The sequence below is a fragment of the Syngnathoides biaculeatus genome, chromosome 6 (genome assembly GCF_019802595.1).
Source record: "Syngnathoides biaculeatus isolate LvHL_M chromosome 6, ASM1980259v1, whole genome shotgun sequence".
Taxonomy (NCBI): domain Eukaryota; kingdom Metazoa; phylum Chordata; class Actinopteri; order Syngnathiformes; family Syngnathidae; genus Syngnathoides; species Syngnathoides biaculeatus.
In genome coordinates this window covers 11511720-11536081 of record NC_084645.1, presented here as the reverse complement: position 1 = coordinate 11536081, position 24362 = coordinate 11511720, and the positions used below count along the sequence as shown (strand labels likewise).

At 42.2% G+C, this 24362-nt stretch overlaps 3 protein-coding genes across 9 annotated transcripts in view; 2 read left to right on the top strand and 1 right to left on the bottom strand.

Moving 5' to 3' along the window:
- ppfibp1b (PPFIA binding protein 1b) overlaps positions 1 to 1956 on the top strand; it is a 35438-nt gene extending 33482 nt beyond the window's left edge. For all 6 annotated transcript variants that reach the window (XM_061822412.1, XM_061822411.1, XM_061822410.1 and 3 more), the window contains 3 exons: positions 784 to 948; positions 1061 to 1126; positions 1210 to 1956. In XM_061822412.1, the coding sequence (XP_061678396.1) occupies positions 784 to 948; positions 1061 to 1126; positions 1210 to 1293 (315 nt within the window). In that variant the 3' untranslated portion in view covers positions 1294 to 1956. The remainder of the gene's footprint in view (positions 1 to 783; positions 949 to 1060; positions 1127 to 1209) is intronic.
- A 1288-nt stretch (positions 1957 to 3244) lies between these two features.
- LOC133502063 (uridylate-specific endoribonuclease C-like) lies at positions 3245 to 10402 on the top strand. The gene is made up of 8 exons (XM_061822433.1): positions 3245 to 3469; positions 3565 to 3630; positions 4172 to 4271; positions 4349 to 4460; positions 6239 to 6360; positions 8462 to 8574; positions 9652 to 9802; positions 9871 to 10402. The coding sequence occupies exons 1-8, from the start codon at positions 3459 to 3461 to the stop codon at positions 10144 to 10146; spliced, it is 951 nt and encodes a 316-aa protein (XP_061678417.1). The 5' UTR covers positions 3245 to 3458; the 3' UTR covers positions 10147 to 10402.
- A 3316-nt stretch (positions 10403 to 13718) lies between these two features.
- pla2g15 (phospholipase A2, group XV) lies at positions 13719 to 24276 on the bottom strand. Of its 2 annotated transcripts, XM_061822432.1 has the most exons (8): positions 23989 to 24276; positions 22869 to 23025; positions 20003 to 20121; positions 16611 to 16709; positions 16294 to 16518; positions 15387 to 15499; positions 14702 to 14871; positions 14276 to 14414 (listed from the first exon to the last, which is right to left on the bottom strand). In XM_061822432.1, the coding sequence occupies exons 1-8, from the start codon at positions 24134 to 24136 to the stop codon at positions 14408 to 14410; spliced, it is 1038 nt and encodes a 345-aa protein (XP_061678416.1). In that variant the 5' UTR covers positions 24137 to 24276; the 3' UTR covers positions 14276 to 14407. The 2 variants fall into 2 exon arrangements, with proteins under 2 accessions (XP_061678415.1, XP_061678416.1); XM_061822431.1 differs by lacking the exon at positions 14702 to 14871 and having other exon boundaries at positions 13719 to 14414.
- Between the last annotated feature and the right edge of the window lie 86 nt (positions 24277 to 24362).

Below are 24362 nucleotides of genomic sequence, written 5' to 3'. Positions count from 1 at the left end.
GCAGCTGTTGAATGCTCTTTTAGTGAGTCCAGTCAGAAGATCATTACAATAGTCAAGTCTACTTGAGATAAAAACATGGGCTTTTCCTGCTCAGCTTGACTTATGCAAGCCTTCAGTCTGACAAGACATTTGAGCATTTATTCTGGATAGATGGATATTAATTCCTCTGCTGCTAGTTGGCAAATTGTGCTATTTGTGGCTCATTATAATAAGAAAAAATAATCACAATTATTCATTACCAAGTGGATCAGCCAGTAAATTTGTCATCGTCTGCAGACCGGAGGAGACCTCACAGCTGCTGTTGCTTCATGCTGCTATTGAATTTTGTCAATTCATGGATTTTGAGAGCACTGGATTTTATCATTCAATTCTGGGTTTACCATAGGTGAGATGGAGACCATGCAGTGGTCTTTATAGGAAACGAAGCAAAGAGTAAAATTGTACGTCAACATATTGTCTACAGCCATGTTTTTCAACCTTTTTTAAGCCAAGCCGCATAGCTTACATTTGAAATATCACGGCACACCGCCGAACAAAAAGTGCATACCCGAGTCAATTTGACACTTTCTGCCATCAAATGGAAGAGCATTTATTTGTTCTGTCTGTCTCTTTATGCCGCTCCCGTAGACGTATGAACAAAGACACATTATTTGTTGTAAATAAATATTTTGAGCAATTAAGTGAAATTTGAAGATTTTGCGTGGCACACCAGATAATTTCTCACGGCACACTGGTTGGGAATCACTGATCTCGAACTTGTTCCCTTTTTGATTCCCGCACCAGCCGAGGAAACTATCGTTTGGTAACTTCGGCAGTCTTAGGAAGAAACGGCTGGAGGAGAGCGAGGAGTATGTGTGTCCTATGGACGTGGAGATGCCGAAGGGACGGAGTTTTCAAAAAGGCTTTGAGCTCCAGATCTACGAGGACGACTTAGATAGACTGGATCAGGTGAGCTTGTACCACTTCAGTCTCTAAAGCTAACATGCTGTCAGTATTTAATTACATGATTTGCATTTGACCTTTATCTTTTTTTTTTTTCTTTTTTTTTTTCATACAACAGATGGACGACTCCGAGGGAACTGTCAGGCAAATTGGCGCTTTCTCGGAGGGAATCCAGAACCTGACGGTAAACAACAGTCAAGAATGTTGAAAATGGACTCTGCTCAGCCTCTGAGTTTATCAATTTCTGTATTTGCTGCACGTATCCAGAGCATGTTGAAAGAAGAGGAGTTTTTCAAGGAGATGTCCCACTCCCCCAACCTCAGCGTGACAGACGACGACTCCACCGCATGAGACTGTCGGCACCGCGTGACCCGGTCCTGCTGTGAAAAACAACAGAAACTCTTTGCTCGATAGCTGTTTGTTCACATTTCATTGGGTGATGAGCTGCACCTTTCTTCATCAAACTAGCGTAAGCCGTTTGATTGTGTCCCGGGGCTGCCCAAAGACTGAGGGTACGTTTCGGACAATGCCACTGCCTGCCAGCTGGTTTCTGGAAATGTTTTCTACTAAGTTATGTGCTGGCATTTTTTTGTTTGTTTGAGAACACAAAACTATGCCAATGAAAATGTCTTTTAAATGACCTTCCTTTGTGTAGAGTAAGTGACAAAGGGGAGTTAGTTCTACTTTTATGACAGCTGCTATCTTTTCTACAAAAAAAATAGTTCAAAAGTTAGTTGTCGTATATTTTATATTCCACTGAACATTGCAACAATAATATTCTGCATGCATTTGCACCCATACTTACAATTAAGTACACAAATCTAATGCATATTGAGCTGAAACATTAATATAAAGCAATGCTGCGTTTTTGTCCTGTTTTGACTTTCTTTTTTTTTTTTAATAGAAATCTGTTGCGCTTCTATAGCTGTCATATTCTTAGTAGTGACCATATACTGTAATGTAAAGATTCTATGCTGTTTCTAATTCAAAACTCAATAAAGTAATTTAAATTGAGGTCGGTGTCAAATTTTTAAATACAGTAGAAAGTTACTTATTTGCAATGTGCGAGTGGGGTTTATTTGAGATTTTATTGTCGATTTGGTAGCGCTCTTCCACTCATTTTCCGTGGCCTTTGACCTCAAGGTCGTGTGTGAGCTGGAGTCGATCCAAGTTGAGTTCGAGCAAAAGGCAAGCTACACCCTGGACTGCTCGCCAGCCACGACACAAAGACACAAACGACCATTTCCACTCACATTCACACTTGTGGTCGTCAGCTATGACCCTAACTTTTTTGGGAAGTCTGAGAACCTACAGGACACGCCAGCTCCACACAGCCTGGATTCAAACCCCCGGCCTCAGAACTCTGGCACAGCGCCACGTGTGATCCAGATAGGACGGCGATTTTCTAACTTTGTGGAGCCAGAGGCACTTATTTTACAACTGAAAAATCTTGCAGCACCCCAACAAACACACAAAATGGCTATATTAATGATGTTATATATATATATATATTAATGATCTGCCATTTAATAGAAGAGCGTTCATTTATTCCGTCTGTCACTAATCCTCAACTGGCATTAATAGATGAACAAATATGCGTTATTTCTAAAAATAGATGATTTCCCATGGCGCACTAAAGTGCTTGGGAATCACCGAGATACAATCGGCTGTCAACATGAAGTCTTTTGTCCACTCTACCTTCCTTACTCAGTATTCAAACAGAAAAGCAATCAATTTGGAATGATATGAGTATTATTGGGGAGACACTGTGGCGCAGCTAGTAAAGCGTTGGCCTCACAGTTCTGGGGTCCCGGATTCAATCCCGGACCCCCCTGTGTGGGGTTTGCATGTTCTCCCTGTACCTACATGGGTTTTCGCTGGGCACTCTGGTTTCCTCTCACACACACTCACGTCCCGAAAACATTAATTGGACACTCTAAATTGCCCCTAGGTGTGATTGTGATTGTGAGTGTGGCTGTTTGTCTCTATGTGCCCTGCGATTGGCTGCCAACCATTTCAGGGTGTTCCCTGCCTCCTGCCAGTTGACAGCTGGGAGAGGCTCCAGCACTCCCCGCACCCTTGTGAGGTTAGGCAGCAAAAAGAAAATGGATGGATGGATCAGTATTATTCAGAGAATAAAATCTGCGCTACTGCCTATCTTGTAAAATCAAAGCCCTGTGGATTTAAAACCACAAAATGCCAAATAAATGTGATTATTCTTTTTCTTACACAACTCACGAAAATACGAACTTCAAATGCTGGATAATCGCCTTATCAGATGCAGTAACGTTGAAAAGAGAAACACGGCAAAGCTTGGAACCTCTAAGTTCCCGGTTGTTTTGTTTTGTTTTGTTTTGGGTTTTTTTTTCCAGGGAAGGTCTCCTTAATGTGGCAGAAGACGCCCTCTGTTGGAGCAGGTTTCTACATCCAGCCCTAATTTTGAGCACCCTTGCGCAATCTCGTTTGGGGTCTTTTCCCCCCACTGTGTGGCCAGTGCTCAACAGTGTGCGGGCGTCATGGCTTCGGGGTTTGTATTTTCTCCTGGAATGTGTATTTCTCGAGCCTTTTGAAAGGCGTTTCTGATGGAAAACACTCTAAATGTCTGCTTTGACGTTTGAACAGGTTGTACGCAGCCCTCCTCCTCGTCCTCCTCCAAGGAGTGTTTCTCGGCGAACTGAATGCATCAAGGTACGAATGTCATTGCGTTGACGTTTCATCGGAGCTGTCAACAGTACTCGTGCTCTGTTTTGAAGTACAGATAAAAATCGTGTAGAAAGGAAGGATGGGAAATAGAAACTAGAACTACGGATACGTGTAGGCTATGAAATGTACATAATTACAAAAGTACAACACATTTTCCACTGTCAATTATTTTGATCATTTCTTACGTGATGCTCACATTGACAAAAAGAACAAAAAAAAAATGATGTCACACGATGCTTTTTATTAATCAAGAGCTTGGTAGGCTTGGCTCGACTTTTTTTTTTTTTTTTTTTGCTGTTTTAACTTTGTCTAACAAAACAACATATTTCCCAAAGCTTTTTTAACGTTCTGAACCAAGTAAGAAAGATGCAAAATGTTGGTACATGTTGGTTTGTTGCCAACAACATCAAACTGTTGGCTATGGGTGGGGAATACCTTCCTTGAGATTGTCGTTAATGTCCGCTGGTTCACACCCCTAAAAATAATATTTACAGTATAATAATCGATCTGGTTGTTCCAATTGTAGATTGACTTTGAACCAAGAACTTTCCGACCTTTTCAATGAGCTGTGGAGGCTGGATAGCAACCGGATGACGCCTGGAGTAGATTACACCATCTCAGTTCAAGTAGGAAAACTTTCCGCACTCTGCCATTCTGTCCTCTTATTGTTTTCATTTTTTTCAAGTTATTTTCTTAATACAAGGGCCGAGCAGGTTTCGTGAGCCAGGGCAGTCAAGTTGTGATCGATCACGCTTCTCTGCCTCTCTTCTCCAACGTCAACGAGCTCAAGATGAGGAACACCACCACCATCTTCAGTTAGTGAGCCATTTGATGGCGTCTAAGCGTGTGTGAGACCGCTGAGAGATGTCTCGTCTTAAAACCGAAAAAATCAAACTAGGTCGTGATCGTCAAACGTTTGAGACTCTATTCCAGGGGTGTCAAACTCAAATTCAGAGTGGGCCAAAATTTTCAATGCAACAAATGAAACTTTTAAGATTGGAATCAAACAAGTGTGTAATAACTGTAATACCGGCGGGCCAGCTCTGATATCAATTTGGAATTTCCTCGCAGGCCAAATATAATTACACCGTGGGCCACATGAATTTGACACCTATGGTTTGTTCGATGCGACACACTACGAGAATGGCTTTGTCTTGCTAGTAGCTAAGCCTGCAAGTTGCAATTCACGATTATTTTAGTAGTTGATTCATCTGTCTGTGTTTATCAATTAATTGTTGACTTATTAGAATGTCACACAAAATCTAACCAGTCTGCTTCTATGGACAATATGTCCTGTTAAGATTCCACAGACAATATTATGCTTAATAAGGTCTGAAAATGATGAATTGATTGTCAAAATATTTCTCGACTCATTTGATTTGATTAGTTAGCGACTGATCAATTGATTGTTGGACCGCTATTAGTAATTCTGTATGATATTTCTGCAGACTAGTACGACAATTTGGCATACAAGTAAAGAAATGTCATATTACTAGTGGACATTTTTGCGGTGTTAGTAGTATCTAGGAAGCTACTAGTGTGGGACACTTTCCTACTCCTGTAGTTGGTCCTCGTGGTACAGTATTATTTGTGCAGCACCGTTTACACTGCAAGAAGACAAGGTCTCACCTATAGAGTTTATCTTACAGTATTTCTCGTGAAAATATTTTACTGAACCTTTTTTCAGAAAGCTTTGTTTCTGCAAAACAAAAAGACTCTTTCTGAGATGTAAAAAATGAAGCATGTTACCAATTTTATATTTATATTGGTTGCTTTGTAATTGATTTTTTCAAATGTATTTTAGGGGGAAAGTTGTTTTTTTTCTTGTTTTGAGAAGATTTTTTTCCCCCCAGTGTACTAATAAGTTTAAATTACATAACAGGAGGCCAAAAATAGCACTGGTAGTGGACACAAATGTTACGAGTACGACGCAGTTGTTCTACTAGCAAGCTGAATTGCCTTACCAATGAGGACTAAAAGCATACTAGTACATGGACCACAAATACTGTAAATTGGTTGTCTCAAACTGGTGGCCCGCAGGCCAGGTGTGGCCCCTCGATATGATATTTTGTGGCACACATCTTGTTACGAAAGTTTAATGTTAGTTTGGTCCTCAAGTTCTACATGAATGGCTGCTTTACATGGTTCTGACGAACCAACCAATCACGGTGGGGTATATGGCTCTTGGGGGCATTTGATGCAAGCAGAGAAACATTTTTCAATGAGTGAAAGTTACAGCAGTCTTGCCATGGAGAATTTTATTAAAAGTTATGCACACAACTTGATTACACCAATTTCCTTGTTTATCTTATTTTCTGTACGAATAAAAAAATAAATAATTAAAAAAAGACATTTGAGAATATTGGATTTAAAAAAAAAAAGTCTAATTCAGTCTAGAATCATAACCACACCACCATAAACATAAAAACTGACCAAGGAAAAATAGAGATGTGGTGTTTACTTATCAATCCATTCATGTGGAGGTCATAGTTCTAATCAAATGTGGTTGAAACTGTTTGGAGTCTGGGGTGTGGGAGGAACCTAGAGGCCGCTGTTAGTATGAGTATAAATGTTATATGTGATGTTTCTTGAGGGCTTTTGAAGCTGCTGGATAACTACGAGAGGTCTACTGGTGTGGCTGAGCGAGTCACAGCTGAGGAGCAGACCGAGACCAGCCTCTTCTTGGATGCCGTTCTACAGACAGAAGTCATGAAGGTACACGTCTTACATGTTTGGACGATGTGTGTGCGTTACTTGGTTGCTATCACTTTACAGCAGGAGTGCTTTTATGCTCTTGGGCGTTGTTAGGATTGGGGATGGGGTGGTGGTGGCAACAATCAACCATCGTGAAAAGTTTTCATTGTTGAGTTACACCCAGCTGCTTCTCCTCATGTTTTGGTTGATTCCTAAGGAATAATGTTTGCGTGGCAGGTCAGCGCAAGGGTATCCCCACCCGACCACCCCCAAGGAAACACATACATTATCACATTGTATCTGCCACCACTATTTTAAACGCATTAGTCGAATAAGAATTAAACAGATCATTTCATCAATTTACACCCATCTCAGGGTGCAGCCATATTGGGCAATATCGCCCTCTGCTGTCAACTGCACTTAACATTGCTCAATGTTCTTGAAAGTTTGGGTTCAAACCACAATGTAATCAACCTCTGTGGTTCTACTAGCTATCCATATTTCCAGGTTTGGTCACATTCACAACACAAACGTGAATGCAGTTGTGATTTTGATTTCGGTTCACAGCAGAAGGCCAAAAAGATAATGGATGAATGAATCTCTTGAATTCCTATCCCACAAATGGAATATCAGTCAATGTTCAGACTAGTGGGGGCATAGAGAGTGTCCATCCAGCCATCCATCTGCTTCTGTTTATCTGGTGCCGGGTAACAGGGGCGGCAGATTACACAGGGAACCCCCAGACTTCATTCTTCCAAGCCACTTTATGCAGTTCTTCCAAGGAGACCCCAAAAGAGTTCCAGGGGCCGTCTGGGAGACGACATATCTCCAGAGTGTCCTGGGGTCTCCTCCCGGTAGGACGTGCCCGGAACACCTCACCACGGAAGCATCCAGACCACACCTGAGTCCCACCCGAGGATGGAGCTTCTCACCCTACCTGGAAGAGAGAGCCCAAAAACCTTGTGGTGGAAGCACAGGAAACAAATCACTCTTGCGGACCCAACCTTTGGAACCAGTTGCTCCAGGGACAGAACAACCAGTTTTAGGAGGTTCAGTACCCCATATACCCCTGAAGCACCCTCCAAAGTCCAACACCTTCTCCAGTGTAAACTGGTTCAGTGAACCCCCATGCAGTCTCGAGGACCCTGCCAAGGGTGAAGCTGGTCAACTCTTCCACAGATGAAAATCACACACTGCTCCTCCTGAATCTGAGATTTGACTTCAACCCCCGGAACCCCAAGAACCTACCAGGGAGGTGGAGAAGTGTATGATGCCCCTATAGTTGCTGCCACCCCCCCCCCCCACACACACACACACGCATTCTTGTTAAATGTATATCCGGCAAAAAACTGGGATAGGCTCCCGCACTCCCACGACCTTTGTGAGGATAGGCTGCTGGGATAATGGATAATGGTAACTTTTCCTCCCCTACCCCCCTAAAAAAAAAAGAAAATAATAAAATTGGGTAATAAAAACTGATTCAATGAGACAGGACAATGAGGGGGCCACGGGTGGCCATTCTTTGCCCACGCTTGCTTTCCATGGATCTTTGCTTGCTGAATGGCCCTCGTGACTCTTGGGTGAGGCTGCAGCTGCACACCAGGAGGAGTTTCATCTATTACCGGATGCATTCTTTCACAGCGCGAGAACAGTCAACATGAGTAACATCTGTGTGCAGCTGTGGAACGCAGCGTTGTCTCGCCCTCACTGCAGACTGGATCTGTACCAGAATTTGGGAGGGGCCGGACTAGCTAGTGACTTGCTGACGTTCGATCAACTACCAAATACCAGACGTTATTTTTTACCAGGCTTGTCCTCATGAGCCTCGTCGCTGAACTGGAGCCCGTATCATGTGACTTTTGGTCCAAGGCGACGTACACACGGGAGTCGAAAATGGATAGATGGGAGTTAATCATGTATTCATATATTAAATAAACCATACATGAATGCTGCAGCCTGCCAGGTGCAAACTGCATTTTTTAAAATCAGTGCAAATATTGTTGCAATATTGTCCAAAAATGAATCTTTTTTTTAAAACACTGCATGTTTATGACAATAGAATTTACAGTAAGTTTTTTCCTATACAGTTTGTTCTCATGAAGAGATTTTTCTCGATTTGCAGCATGCTCACCGATATCTGGTGAGGAAAGGGCAATCTTCATCTAACTTGAGACACTTTAAGAGTCAGCTGCACCTGATCTGGTTTCACCTCTACCACAGACAGAGGAACACCGGGTAAGAACACATTCAACAAACACTTTACGCATATGATGAGGACACAGATGGTGGGTTTTATGGTTTTTGTGGAGTAGAACAATATCTCTGGATTGGCTGACCGGGGTGGTGGTTTCCCCTTCTAAGAAGGGGGGCTGGAGGGTGGGTCCCAACTATAGCGGGATCACACTACTCAGTCTCCCTAAGTGAGGTCTACTCAGGGGTACTGGAGAGGAGGGTCCGTCGGGAAGTCCAGTGGACTAGTGGACTAGCTCTTCTTCCTCGGCATGGTCTCCGAGGGTGGATGGGAGTTCGCCCAAGAAGTCTACATGTGTTTTGTGGACTTGGAGAAGGTGTTTGCGGTAGTCCTGTGGAGAGTGCTTCAGGAGTATGGCATAGGGTACCGTGCTTTTTGCAGATTATGCTGTTTTGTTGGCTACATTAGCCCATGATCTTCAAAAGAAAAAAGCGATAATAATGAAAAGAAAAAAAAGCCATCATCTTGCTGGGATGAAAATAAATACCTCCACATCAGAGACCACTGTCCTCAGTCAGAAAAAGGTGGGGTGCCCTCTCCGCCCCAAGTGGAGGAGTTCAAGTATCTTGAAGTCTTGTTCACAAGTGAGGGAATAATGGAACAGGAGATCGTTAGGCGGATCGGTCCAGTGTCTGCAGTGATGCGCTCAGTTGTGAACAAGGAAGAGTTCAGTTGAAAGGCGAAGCTCTCAATGTACCAGTTGATCTACGTTCCTACCCTCACCTATGTTCATGAGCTGTGTGTCATGACCGAAAAAACAACATACAGTTTCCTCTGCAGATTGTCTGACTGTTTTATAGATAGAGTGAGAAGCTCGGTCATCTGAGAGGGGCTCGAGCCGCTGCTCCTCTGCATTGAGATGAGGTGGTTGAGGCATCTGATTCGGATGCCACGAGCATGTCCCATGGGAGGAGGCCCTGTGGACGAAATGTACACGTTGGAAAGATGTGCCCTGGGAAGCCCCCAAACAGCAATATTTACCCCTCCCACATCCCCACCACCACCACCACCAAAAAAGGGGAATTCACCACAACTTTTATTGGGTGTTTTTTTTTTGGCAGGCCTGACTCCTGTGGCTTCGAACACGTGTTTGTTGGAGAGCTCAAATCAAGCACTGAAATCACAGGTTTCCATAACTGGATCCAGTTCTACATGCAGGAAAAGGGAAGACTTCTGGACTACAAAGGCTACAAAGCGAGGGAGCGTGATTTGGTACGTCTGAACATTTGGTCACTCCACATAGTCATCATCACGTAACATGGCGTCTTGTTCCCTTTTAGCCCGACGCCGACGACCATGTTGTGAGCCTCCAGTTCAGTTGGCACAGCGTGTTGAAACCCGTGGGCAGCTCCTTCATCGGCACCAGCCCCGAGTTCGAGATGGCCCTCTTCACCGTCCTCTTCCTGATGAACACGGAGAGGAGCACCACTGTGCTGGTCAACATCGACCAGTGTCAGATGGAGCTGTTGGTCATCCGACACGGACGCTCCCTCGGAACGGCCTACCCGAGACTGCTCAGTAGCAACAGCAGACACATTAGGCAGCAGTCGCAATGATCTTTTGTTTGATTTGATTTGGCCTCTATTCTACTTTAGGAAGTTGCCCAGTGAGATAGTTTACCTCTTCGAGGAGGTCCTGGGTAGAAAATGATACTGGAATGTGTCATAAAAACAAAGATACCGTATACTCTGATCAAACGTAGACAAAATAACCTAGAAAGGAAGTCATAAACAAGTATTGTATGTATTGTAGTCCTGTGTCAATATTTACTGATTTACCCATTAAAAATTTTGCAACAAAACATTTTTTTTCTTTCGAGAGCAAAGTCGGATAATTGTGGTGAATGTTCTTGCAACTTTCACATTTTAGTGGTTCATACCCCTGAATTTCGAGTACTGGTGTGAAAAATGGGGCCAAAGAGCCGTGGCTCTGGGTATCCAACTAAGGGGGACTTGACAAAACAGTGTGGGTTACCATTAAAAGCAACCCCCATGTCGACCAATTTCTACAAGACACCCTCCCACCAATATAAAGCACTGTAGAAAATGGATGGTGTTATCATTAATGCATGTTGCTAAAACAGGATTTAAAAAAAAAATGGCAGGGAACTTCAGTGAAAAAAAACGTCTTTCAACACCCTGCTATATTGCAAGTTCTCCCACTTGGAAATCATGGAGGGGTCTGAAATTTTCATCCTAGGTGCATGTCCACTGGGAGAGAGATAATCTAAAATGAAAAATCCAGAAATCACAATGTATGATTTTTTTTTTTTTTAATGATTTATTTGTGTGATAGAGCTGCAAAAAAAGTATTTGAACACCTGAGAAAACCAATGTTAATATTTGGTACAGTAGCCTTTGTTTACAATTACAGAGGTCAAACGTTTCCTGTAGTTGTTCACCAGGTTTGCACACCTGGATTGGATTGGATTTTGGCCCACTCCTCCACACAGATCTTCTCCAGATCAGACAGGCTTCTGGGCTGTCGCTGAGAAACACGGAGTTTCAGCTCCCTCCAAAGATTTTCTATTGGGTTTAGGTCTGGAGACTGGCTAGGCCATGCCAGAACCTTAATATGCTTCTTACGTAGCCACTCCTTGGTTTTCCTGGCTGTGTGGTTCAGGTCATTGTCATTTTGAAAGACCCAGCCAGGACCCATCTTCAATGCTCTGATTGAGGGAAAGAGGTTGTTCCCCCAAATCTCACAATACATGGCCGCGGTCATCCTCTCCTTAATACAGTGCAGTTGTCCTGTCCTATGTGCAGAAAAACAGCCCCAAAGCATGAGGCTACCACCCTCATGCTTAACAGTAGGGATGGTGTTCTTGGGATGGAACTCATCATTCTTATTCCTTCAAACACTGTTAGTGGAATTATGACCAAAAAGTTCCATTTTGGTCTCATCTGACCACTTAACCTTCTCCCATGACTCCTCTGGATCATCCAAATGGTCATTGGCAAACTTAAGACGGGCCTTGACATGTGCTCGTTTAAGCAGGGGAAACTTTCCGTGCCATGCATGATTTCAAACCATGACGTCTTAGTGTATTACCAACAGTCACCTTGGTGGTGGTCCCAGCTGTTTTCAGGTCATTGACCAAGTCCTGTGGTGTAATCCTGGGCTGATTCCTCACCTTTCTAAGGATCAGTGAGACCCCACGAGGTGATAATCTTGCATGGGGCTCCACTCCGATTGAGATTGACCGTCATGTTTAGCTTCTTCCATTTTCTAATGATTGCTCCAACAGTGGAACTTTTTCCACCAAGCTGCTTGGCAATTTCTCCGTAGCCCTTTCCAGTCGTGTGGAGTTGTACAATTTTCTCTCTGGTATCTTTGGACAGCTCTTTGGTCTTGGCCATGTTCTAAGTTTGAGTCTTACTACATGCATGGGGTGGACAGGTGTCTTTATGCAGCTAACGACCTCACACAGGTGCATCTTATTCAGGGTTAGGGTTAATAGATGGAGTGGAGGTGGACTTTTAAAGGCGGACTAACAGGTCTTTGAGGGTCAGAATTCTAGCTGATAGACAGGTGTTAAAATACTTATTGGCAGCTGTATTACACAAATGCATTTTAAAAAATCATACACTGATTTCTGGATTTTTCTTTTTAGATGATCTCTCTCACAGTGGACCTACACCTACGATGAAAATTTCAGACCCCTGCATGATTTCCAAGTGGGAGAACCTGCAATATAAGCAGCGTGTTCAAATACTTATTTTCTTCACTCTACATACTGCACTGGACTATCTATTCTGCCCTAATCGCCGCAGTATTTTTTGATTGCAGTAACCGCCTCAAATATTGTCCAACAAGGGCACCATCATTTTTGTCCAGCCCACTTTTTGAAATTTCATTCTGAAACAATGTACTTTCTGTGTGCGTCCCGCTGGGTTGACTTCCAAACTTAAAAGGGGGCATTTTTTGTGGATCCTCAGGTCACGAGGTGACACGAGACCTGCCGAAACAGGAAATTGCGATTGTTCCGATATTGAGCAAATTGTCAAGTTTGAACCGCTCAAACTTTTGCTTTTGATTTCATCTCAAGTTGTGTGGAGTTTTTGTGTTCTTCCCTGCTTGTTCAACTTTACAAAAAATTGTTAAAAAAAGTAAGATGTCATCATACAGTTTCAAACAAAATGCCACTTTGATTTATACAAATTCTAACACTTTATCTTGGGCAAAATTTATCTGACAGTTGAGAGCAGAGCGTTGTCGCAGTCAGGTAATTCATTTTGTCCAGCCAGAAAGCGGAACTAAGTTGACTTCCACGAGTACACACAAAATAAGTTTGGCAAAACACAACCTGACCACTTGATTGTCTAAAGAGAGACAAAGAATCATTACATGGGATACAAGCAATGGAAAAAAAAAAAAGCAAAAGCAAGCAAGGAGAGATTTCTCTTGATGACAACTACAAATAAAACAAACCAGCCTGTCAAATCAATTACTGTGCAGACAGAAGAACTCCAGACGCAATTTGTAAGTCTGACAAACCAAAGCAAACATTAACACTCTTGCGTGTTTCCTGCAACGAGTACAAAATTTGGTACAGGAGAATAAGGGAAAGAAAGGTGGAGGACGACAGTGGGATGTTCTCAAAGAGACAGAAGAGAAAAATATTCTTAGAGACACAAAATGAAAATAGCTTTAGCACATGAAGAATGTAATCAGAATACAGTGTAGTAGTCCATATGGTACATGGGAAAGCCAAACACGAAGAGTACTCCCAAAAAAAACAAAAAAAAACAGAACCATGTACTGACTGGTATGACCTCCCCAATGTCCACCCCAATGAAATCAGTAGCACTAATTACTGAAAATTACAAACAGATGTGGTGATGTTAATAATCCCTGATTTGGGGATGACTGGTTGTTGTGATTTGGTCTTGTTCGTTATGAAACATGAATTACAATTCAGATGTATTTTAAGTACAATTATCATCCTAATTTAGTTTGTTCGACAAAATAAACCTCAAGTATGAGGCCACAGGAGATTTTGGGGAAAAAAAATTAAAAGGCAGAATGTGGAAGGTGATGAATGAGCTAAATACATGATAAAAACAAATGTGTAAAAATATGGTCTTAATTAAAAGCTCAAATTTGAATGTCTAAAATATATTCTGTACTAATGCCATAGATTCTTGGAAACCTAAGAATCTAAGTTTATCCGTAAACATTCTGACATCAACTGTATAAAATTCATTTAAAACTGGTGACAATAAGCACTGGAGCAGCAGCCAATAAGGATCATATTGAATCAATATTCACTAAAAGGTGTCAAAACGGCTGCTGCAACTTTCCAGACGGCAATTGTGACATGTACACGCAGGCATTTAGGAGCGGTAAAACGATAGCAGCACAAATGACAAGTTAAACAGCACAACTGACTGAGGGGAGTTTTTCCCGTGCGGCGTTAGGGACCAGTTTCAAAAAGCACCTTCTTGATGTAGGCCACAGTGGAGACATTGAGCAGTATGTTCACATGCTCGTTCCCGGGAAGCTCTTGCAAGGTCACCGCTTGTTTCTGCCGCCCCACCCACCGCTTGCACTGGGTGGCGCTCAGCAGGTTGACCGTCCCATCGCCGTCACCCATCAGCACGGTGGGATCCTCATCGGGGAACTTGGATGTGTACTGGAAGGCTTCCGACGTGGGCACGCCAGAGCCATACAAGCAGTGGATGGCCACACCGGGCGGTGTGAGGTCAAAGAGCAGAGACTCCGTGTCCTCGCGCATAAGCCAGCCGTCCTCAAAACCCAGGTCTAAGTAGAGTCGCTTGTAGTCCATCACGGTATAGTTAGTTGTCGGTGTCTGGATCAAAACCTACACAAAAAAAAAGACGGAATTCATTTGGAAACAACACAAAGTGAAGACGTACGCTGAAACAAGAGCAACGCAAGCAGACTTCCAGAGTTCTGATCGTGCCGTTCTCACACAGAATCCACTAAAGGGGACGGACGGTACTGTGAAGAGTCCACACTAGCTAGTGGTCAGAACTTTATGTACTACATCGAGTACAATGCTGCGGGCCCTACGACGCATCTCAATGTATTCCTTTCGCCTCTCCTCAGTCCTCTCCGTGTCACACTTCTTCTTCGCTAATCTCTTACCTTGGATTGATTTCTTGTATTTTGGGGCTCCACCACCAAGTCATCTCCTCCATTTTCCTACCAGAAGGCACCCCAAGTACTCTCCTGCCTGCCTCTCTGAATACCTTGGCAGTAGTATTCCAGTCTTCTGGTAGCTCTTCCTGTCCACCAAGAGTCTCTCTCACCTCTTTCTGGAAAGCCACACAACATTCTTCCTTTCTCAACTTCCACCACCTGATTCTCTGTTCTACCTTTGCCTTCTTAATCTTCCTACCCGTTACCAGAGTCATCCCTACACACCACCATCCTATGCTGTTGAGCTACACTCTCCCCTACCACTACCTTACAATCAGTAACCTCCTTCAAATTACATCGTCTGCACATTATAACAGTACATCATGATGGAATAAAATGATTTGATTATATGAATATTTAGTTTTGAAATTGAATGTCTATTAACCTCTTTAAAAATGTCTGTCTCTGTCTGTGCAGTGTCAAAAAATTATGATTACAGTATTAGGTAACAACTAAATATTCGGGTATAACTACTCAGTAAGTTATTTTAAGGTCTTGAGATTCCATCCCTAATCACACCCGCAATTTTCTATCTGCAAGCATGACTGGTGGACCACATCGGTAACTTTATATCTGCGGGCATGACTGACCACCCGTACATTGTTCAAATGTGAGTGACTGATACACACACCTTATCTTTAGGCCAGGAGTGAGCGTAGGGAAGGAGCCAAGAGGTGGACACGGCCGTACGTTGTTGAGAGCGGATCTTTAGTGGTCTGATCACTGGGATGCCGTTATTGTCACCTGAAAGTAGAAAGAAATGTTGTTGTGGCTTCTTCCCACACAATATTGTACTGATCATCTAACAATGGCTATTTGTGTAATTACTAATGACTAAATCATTATTAAAAGTATAATTTTTATTGTCATGAACATGCATGCATATTCATCAACTACCCATCACAGCACTGAACACTTGCAAGCACACCTTGAAGCAGGAGTCGAATACTGTAACTGGTATAAACGTGGACTAATAATAACAAATAATTGTTTAAGTCTTATAAGCAAGGATAGGGCTGAAAGAGGAGTACATGATAGAGGGATTGTGAGTCCAATGGGTTTGTTTCACACTAATTTTTTTAATCATCCATGTGCATCCATCTTTTTTTCCTCCTCATCAGGGTTGCGAGTGTGCTGGAGCTTATCCCAGCTCACTTTGGCCAAGTACACGCTCCACTGGTACCTGTCCAGCTATATACAATTTAAAGTCTTCAATTAACACAACATGCAATTTGGGGGAATGTCAGAGGAAGTCGAAGAACTCAGCCAAATAAACAGATATGGTAATGATATTGCAATTATGGATTCATTCATTGGCTGGCAACCAGTTCAGGGTGTACCCTGCCTCCTGCCCATTGATAGTTGGGATAGGCTCCACAACTCCTATGACCCTGGATGGACGAATGGATTCATGATAAAGTCTTTTCTAGTCTGACCACTAATAAAAAATAGATTTTGAGTGATGTGTTTTTGGTATCAAGGTGGTGGTGTTCCACTGAAAATAAAAACAGATCCACATGCTGAGTTTCTTCCCTCACCAGAGGTGATGACACGCAGCGTCTTGGCCACGCCAGCCCACGGCGGTCCGAGAGCGATGAACGCTTTGATGAATTTGTCTTTCCAGGCTTGCGGCTGCTGGTTGAGGAAGTACAGTGTGTACATGTTGCCCATACTGTGGGCAATCAACACAACAGGCCCGCCCGCCTTCTCTGCCATCTCCTCGATCATCCCCTGTAACGCCAGGAAGTACTCCTTGTTCTCATCTGTGAAGAAAGCAACAAGCAATCTCAGTCAAGACTGAGTTGATCATGGAAGGAGCTAAAGATGTGCGTGTGAGTTTGTGTGTTCCACCTACTCGGTGCTCTCCTCCAATCATAAGGAGCTCCTCTCACATCGTCACCTCGAGTGTAGCCCCAGTCCACCAGTGCCTGTACAATATTAAAAAAATACATACCTAAAAAAGACAAGAGCACAAGCTTGGTTTAGTGCTAAGGAAGTGGTCTAAAATCCAAAAACATTCAATTATTGAACCATTAAAGCTATAATCCATAAATTCCACCATCCCCCTTAGCCGGAATTCAGTATTACAACTACAGAAAACGTTGCTTCGATATGATATAAGGTCCCCCTTGTATGTGATGATTCCCCAACATCCTATAAACTATTTTATTTTGAAAGGCAGTGCGAAGAAAAAAATGATTGTTTGCAAGAGGCAATTATTGTACATTCACTACTATTGCTGCATTTTTCTGCATGATTGCTCACACGTTGCGAAAATGTACTTTATTTTACATCTGGCACCATACTTGGCAGCTCAGGAGTCCACAGGAAGATATTTGGATTTTGGTTGCGGCACACAGATGTTATCTTTTATCATTGAATCCATCAGCATACACCTCTGCTTTGCTTTGGAAAAATCAATCACTTTTATTTTCACAATCTGTGTGAGGCCCCAGCATAACGGCTGCGTGTACTCATGTGAAGGCCTGACTCCATTTCATGGACTCCAACATCGCTGGAAACATTGCAAGCAGAGTCATATGACTAGTTTCTCTGACAACCCAAAAGAGCGTGACAGCAATAATACAGTCTAGAATATAAGTATTTGAACACCCTGCTATATTGCAAGTTCTCCCACTTAGAAATCATGGAGGGGTCTGAAATTTTCATCGTAGGTGCATATCCACTCAGAGAGAGACCATCTAAGAAAAATCCAGAAATCACAATGTATGATGTTTTAACAATTTATTTGTGTGATACAGCTACAAAAAAGTATTTGAACACCTGAGAAAACAAATGTTAATATTTGGTACAGTAGCCTTTGTTTGCAATTACAGAGGTCAAACGTTTCCTGTAGTTTTTCACCAGGTTTGCACATACTGCAGGAGGGATTTTGGTCCACTCCTTCACACAGATCTTCTCCAGATCAGACAGGCTTCTGGGCTATCGCTGAGAAACACGGAGTTTCAGCTCCTCCAAAGATTTTCTATTGGGTTTAGGTCTAGAGACTGGCTTGGCCACGCCAGAATCTTGATATGCTTCTTACGGAGCCACTCCTTGGTTTTCCTGGCTGTGTGCTTCGGGTCATTGTCATGTTGAAAGACCCAGCCAAGACCCATCTTCAATGCTCTGACTGAGGGAAAGAGGTTTTCTTCCCCAAAATCTCTCAACACATGGCCGCGGTCATCCTCTCCTTAATAAAGTGCAGTCGTCCTGTCCAATGTGCAGAAAAACACACCCAAAGCTTGATGCTACCACACCCATGCTTCATAGTAGGGATGGTGTTCTTGGGGAGGAAATCATCATTTGTCTTCCTCCAAACACGGTTAGTGGAATTATGACCAAAAGGTTTTGGTCTCATCTGTCCACAAAACTTTCTACCATGACTCCGCTGTATCATCCAAATGGTCATTGGCCAACTTAAGACGGGCCTTGACATGTGCTGGTTGAAGCAGGGGAACCTTCCGTGCCATGCATGATTTCAAACCATGACGTCCTATTGTAATACCAACCTTGGAAACAGTTGTCCCAGCTGTTTTCAGGTCATTGACCAAGTCCTGTGGTGTAATCCTGGGCTGATTCCTCACCTTTCTAAGGATCAGGGAGACCCCCCAAGGTGATAATCTTGCATGGGGCTCCACTCCGATTGAGATTGACAGTCATGTTTAGCTTCTTCCATTTACTAATGATTGCTCCAACAGTGGACCTTTTTTCACCAAGCTGCTGGGCAACTACTCCATAGCCCTTTCCAGCCGTGTGGAGTTGTGCAATTTTGTCTTTGGTCTTGGCCATGTTACAAGTTTGATTCTTACTGATTGTATGGGGTGGACAGGTCTCTTTATGTAGCTAATGGCCTCACACAGGAGTATCTGATTCAGGATAATACATGGTGTGAGGTGGACTTTTAAAGACGGACTAACAGGTCTTTGATAGTCAGAAGTCTAGCAGATAGACAGGTGTTCTAATACTTATTTGCAGCTATACCACACAAATAAATCACAAAAAAAAAAAAACAAAAATCATACATTGTGATTTCTGGATTTTTCTTTTTAGATTATCTCTCTCCCAGTGGACATGCACCTAGGATGAAAATTTCAGACCCCTCCATGATTTCTAAGTGGGAGAACTTGCAATATAGCAGGTTGTTGAAAGACGTTTTTTTTCCACTGAAGTTCCCTGCCATTTTTTTTTTTAAATCGTGTTTTAGCAACATGCATTAATGATAACACCATCCATTTTCTACAGTGCTTTATATTGGTGGGAGGGTGTCTTGTAGAAATTGGTCGACAAGGGGGTTGCTTTTAATGGTAACCCACACTGTTTTGTCAAGTCCCCCTTAGTTGGATACCCAGAGCCACGGCTCTTTGGCCCCATTTTTCACACCAGTACTCGAAATTCAGGGGTATGAACCACTAAACTGTGAAAGTTGCAAGAACATTCACCACAATTACCCGACTTTGCTCTCGAAAGAAAAAAAAATGTTTTGTTGCAAAATTTTTAATGGGTAAATCAGTAAATATTGACACAGGACTACAATACATACAATACTCGTTTATGACTTCCTTTCTAGGTTATTTTGTCTAGGTTTGATCAGAGTATACGGTATCTTTGTTTTTATGACACATTCCAGTATCATTTTCTACCCAGGACCTCCTCGAAAAGGTAAACTATCTCACTGGGCAACTTCCTAAAGTAGAATAGAGGCCAAATCAAATCAAACAAAAGATCATTGCGACTGCTGCCTAATGTGTCTGCTGTTGCTACTGAGCAGTCTCGGGTAGGCCGTTCCGAGGGAGCGTCCGTGTCGGCTGACCAACAGCTCCATCTGACACTGGTCTGGTTTCTTCACTGTATTTAAATAAAAAAAAACAACAAATAAATGCCTCTGATGTCTTTTATCACAAAATTGATTTCTCGTGTTGATAATATTAGTTTGTTTGTTCCAGATTCAGTATTTAAGGAAGTTTTACGTTTGTTGACATATGATAAACGTTTACGCGTTATTTCTGCAGCCAAGGAAAACACACACATTACAGTGATTCCACCCCCCCCTCACAGTGTGATTATAAGTTTGACACGCCTATACCACAATAGAGCCCCCAAACTCTTCACACGAAGTGATATTAATAAACTTATTGGTGCTGGCACAAAACCCGATTGATGGAGAATTGATATAGAGTAGATGTACAATGATTGGAATTGTGATTGTTTAGGGCTCGAAATGGACTGCCATCCTTCCACACTCACCGACACTGCGTTTACTGGGGTCCAGATACTCCACTGAGTACGTCTGGCCAAATCCTGGGACGCTGATATTCACCCCCGGTGGCGACGAAGTGCTGTGTGTGGTCCTGTTGTAGATCAGCCTACAGGTACGTACGCACACCCACACACACACGGTCATTAGGAAAGCATGACTTGGGTGTTATTTCTGCTTCAGTGTTGTGAGACACGGAAATACACCAGCAAACACCCAGTGCAGTTTTGTACCCATGAGTGACAACGTCTTCACTTTTCTGCTCTTTATTACATTTCAGATGATTTATTACAAGATGGTTTCCCGTGATTAGCAATAGTACCAGCTCTTGATTCCTGACCAGAAGTAGCCTTTTCACAAGCCAAAATGAAGTGGAATAAATTCAGTATGTATGTATGTATGTGTGTGATTCTATGCATTAATCCTAAAGCAAAATCTAATAAAACATCTTGTGGTCTTTTAATTCCGGGTTGACAGAACATGAAAGAGAAGGTAGAAATTGCTCATCAACTACAAATACATCACAGCGCCAATATTTTGTGCCAGTATAGTGATAGTACAACTTAAAGAAAAAACAGCAATGTTGTCTCACTACTACAATATAATATTACTCTGATGAAGCAGTCTGTCAGGTTTGTCATGGGGTTCTTGCGTTTGCCAGCTGGCTCTCGGTATCCACGCTCATTTTGCGTGTTTTGTTAGTCTCGATCCTCCGTCCTTTGGACACTGCTGTCTGTGTTTCCGTGCAAACGGTTTTGTTTTCTATTAAGAAATATTTTGAGTTTTGTGCAGCTTTGCTTTTCTGACCTTTGGGCCATCTACTTTCACTTCTGCCTCCAAATGTAGCAAACCACGACACATTTAGTGTTGTTGGGTAACCAACAACAAAAACATAACTGTCTCGGAATGCAAGACTTTCGTTTCGGCTTGTCCCGATAGGGGTCGCCACAGCGTGTCATCTCAGATAAACACATTTTTGTTAGGCACAGTTTTACGCCGGATGTCCATCCTGAAGCAACCCCTCTGCATTTTAGCCGGGGAGAAAAGCTTACAGCACCTGGTATTCCCAGGCGGTCTCCCATCCAAGTACTAACCAGGGCCAATTTACGTAGCTTCCAAGATCAGGCATCCTCAGGGTAGCACAGCCATGTGCCAATACATTTTTTGTAATATTTACAAAGAACATCACTGTAATATACTGATGTTTTAAAACAAAAACATGTATTCTACTCTTAAACTAGAAATGCAAGACAAACTCTTAACTTTACATAATACTGGTTCAGGAAACTTTCATTTTAAAACATCATCACAGCTACTGTATATATGTACAGTATAAACAGAGAATTCAGGTCACCACTTGTTTTGTTGTTTTTGACAATTCTAGAATGACCAAGTAAAGGATCTACAACTTTTTGGACCACAGACCTCAACCGATGCTGAACGAGTTACCTTCTGGTTTATAGAGAATTTATAACAGAAGTGTGGTGCTATAATAATTATTGACTGATGGGTTGACTATTTGGTGGATGCCAAGCTGACAAAAAAAAATAAAAAAAACAACTTGCATTTCTGTGTGGAAAAATAATTTAAACAAAGCAAAAATTTCCCCAAAACTTTTGCTCTGAACCATGTGTAGTATCAGTTAAAAGATTAAATTCACAGTGTAAAATTGAGAAAGTATGTGTAAGTCGTGTGACAGGTCATGTAATGCAACATCCACCACAATTTCACAACATTTGTAATCTAATTAGATACCTTATAAGAGTAAGTGATATATAAAAGGATGGGGCTGGTGTCTGGGGGGTGGGGGGGCGTAATTACAACAATAATAATCCTCATCTTTGATTGAGAGTTAAGAGGGGGGAACAATGTTGTGCAGTTTTGGGCTTGTAGTTCACAGTGGTTTCAAACTGCACTGTGTCACTTTGGTTTCCAATAAAGTATTTGACTGAGGAAACCACAATTTTAGGAACTCAGAATGATTCTGAACTGCAATTGCAGAAAAAGAACATTACTTTGGCAGTGTCTATCAAAACTCAACATTACCTTCGTAAAACCAAAATACATCATGCAGCGCTTTTATTGGATATATTCCACAAGTCAGTGTTTATAAATATAATCTCATTTTAATTTCTTAAAACTGGTTAATCCGACAAAATATTATGACCAGACAATTTCAAATAGCGCTGATTTAACATGTTGTTTTTGTGGACCCATTCCCAAGTGTTATGGATTACTGCAAGATTTGTTTACACCTCCTCTCATTGTGAAAAGTGACCTTTGGAATGATGTATACAGTGGAGATGGATAATGGTTAAAAGAATGTCAATGAGGCTGTCGGCACACGGCGCTTATAGACAACCATTCACATCAATTTAGATTCTTTAACGCAACTTCATCGACATGTAACTGGGCAGGGTTTTCCAGTTCTAAACTGTACCATGTTGAGCTCAACTACAGTATATATCTTTGGGTGAATTTAAAAATGACATCAGTCGTAATTTAAATTTACCCAAGTATGTTCAGTATTAGTGCCTTTTCCATGCTCCTTGCAAGTGTTTTTATTCTGTATTTGTGTGTTTTGCTGTTTGTCCCATTTGTTGAAAGGCTGAATGTCTTATCGGCAACTGTCACCCTCTTTTTTCTTTTTTATTACTTAAACTGCACTCAAATGGCATCTTACGTGAAGCTCATTTGTAATTAATTCAACTCGCAAAAGAAAGAACTGACCAAGTGACAGCTTCCAGGTCAAACAACTATGTAGGTGTGATTGCAAGTCAAGGTACCACTGTGCTACTACCTAATTCGCAGTGACGAGAAAACCCCAAATTAGGAAAGTATGGGCAAGTGTCATACCTTATGTTGTCCATCCAGCAGTCGATGGCAACAGGCACAAGCTGCTCCAAGTTGAGCCATAAAGTGAAGAAAGTGTCCGTCTTCTTGTAACAAATGTAATGAACCACGCTGGGTTTATCTAGCTTTGCTTCCAGCTGGTTTCCCAGGTCCCCCGGAACTGCAATCACCAGAAATGTATATACAGTATAGTATATGTTAAGAGATTCGTATCACAAATATTAACCAAGAGATCAGTGTAATGTTAAAAAAACGAAAGAAAGCACTGTAATATTTCATTTTCAATGCAATATATATATATATATATATATATATATATTGGCCAATAATGGCATTGAGTACACGTAGTCATATTGTCTCAGACAAAACACTGATCAAATTTTCCACGAAACGTTCCTGTGACGCTCTGACACACATCTTTATCATGAAGGGGAGGGAATTCCAACACAAATCCAGACCCATAATAAAAGGTCCTACATGGCTGATGGCTCCAGCGACGTGCTTGTCACACAAACTGGTAGCCGGTGCTCATTTTAACAGAACAAGTACGCATAAAATAAGGGTTTCCGCGAACTCGTCCACAGTTGGTCAAGACAACGACCATAGAATGCTAATGGCGTTCAAACTGGATTAGTTCGGTCTGAGTAAAAACAATCACATGATGTACTCTGCAGACAAATGATGGGATTGGCCACATAATAGTCGTTTTATGATGGGATTGTAAAACAGTAGTCTCTACACGTAGATAACAAGGGCAGAAAATTTCATTCGCGTATATTTTAACATTCATCGGCTTGCTTTAACAGTCTCGACACTTGTATACAATATTATCGAAAGTAATCCATCCAAGTTCTGAAGTTAGAAGCATAAGCGACGCGCGTTTAAAGTTTGTAGGAGCATCAGGCCAAATCGTCACTATTTGAGTTCCTAACCGAAATAGAATACTTGTTTTTGCGTGTAGAATTAATAAAACGTTTATGAAAAGAACTGATCATTTTATCGAAATGTGTTCTTGCCATCGTTTGGCTAGTCTCCTACCGTCGCTCAAGTGTTGACATTTAAGGTTGGTGTAAACAACCTCAAAGCGAAGCGTAGAAAGACAACAGCTACGGTCAACACTTACTGAGGACCACTGGAGGTCCCGGGGACCCGCACGGGTTGGCGCCGCCACATTTCCTCACAGGTTTGCCGGAGGTCCTTCCACACAACAGCCACAAACACAAAGCGGCTCTGAAAAGCGAGAAGGCGGCTACCCGCTGCTTAACCCCCATGGCCCCCGATGTTTCATAGCCGAAAAAACATTGAGCTTGCGTCGCTAAGGTGCTATATGACGACCAACTTCTACCCCGTCGTGTTTATGGAAACCTTTAAACCTTGTTTGCTTGCCTAATCACGAGGCTCAACAACAGAACACAGAGCAATCCAACCCGGTAGCGCAACTTCACTCAAGGTAGAACTAATCGAGCTTCGATACGCCGAACGAACACAAAGTGCGAC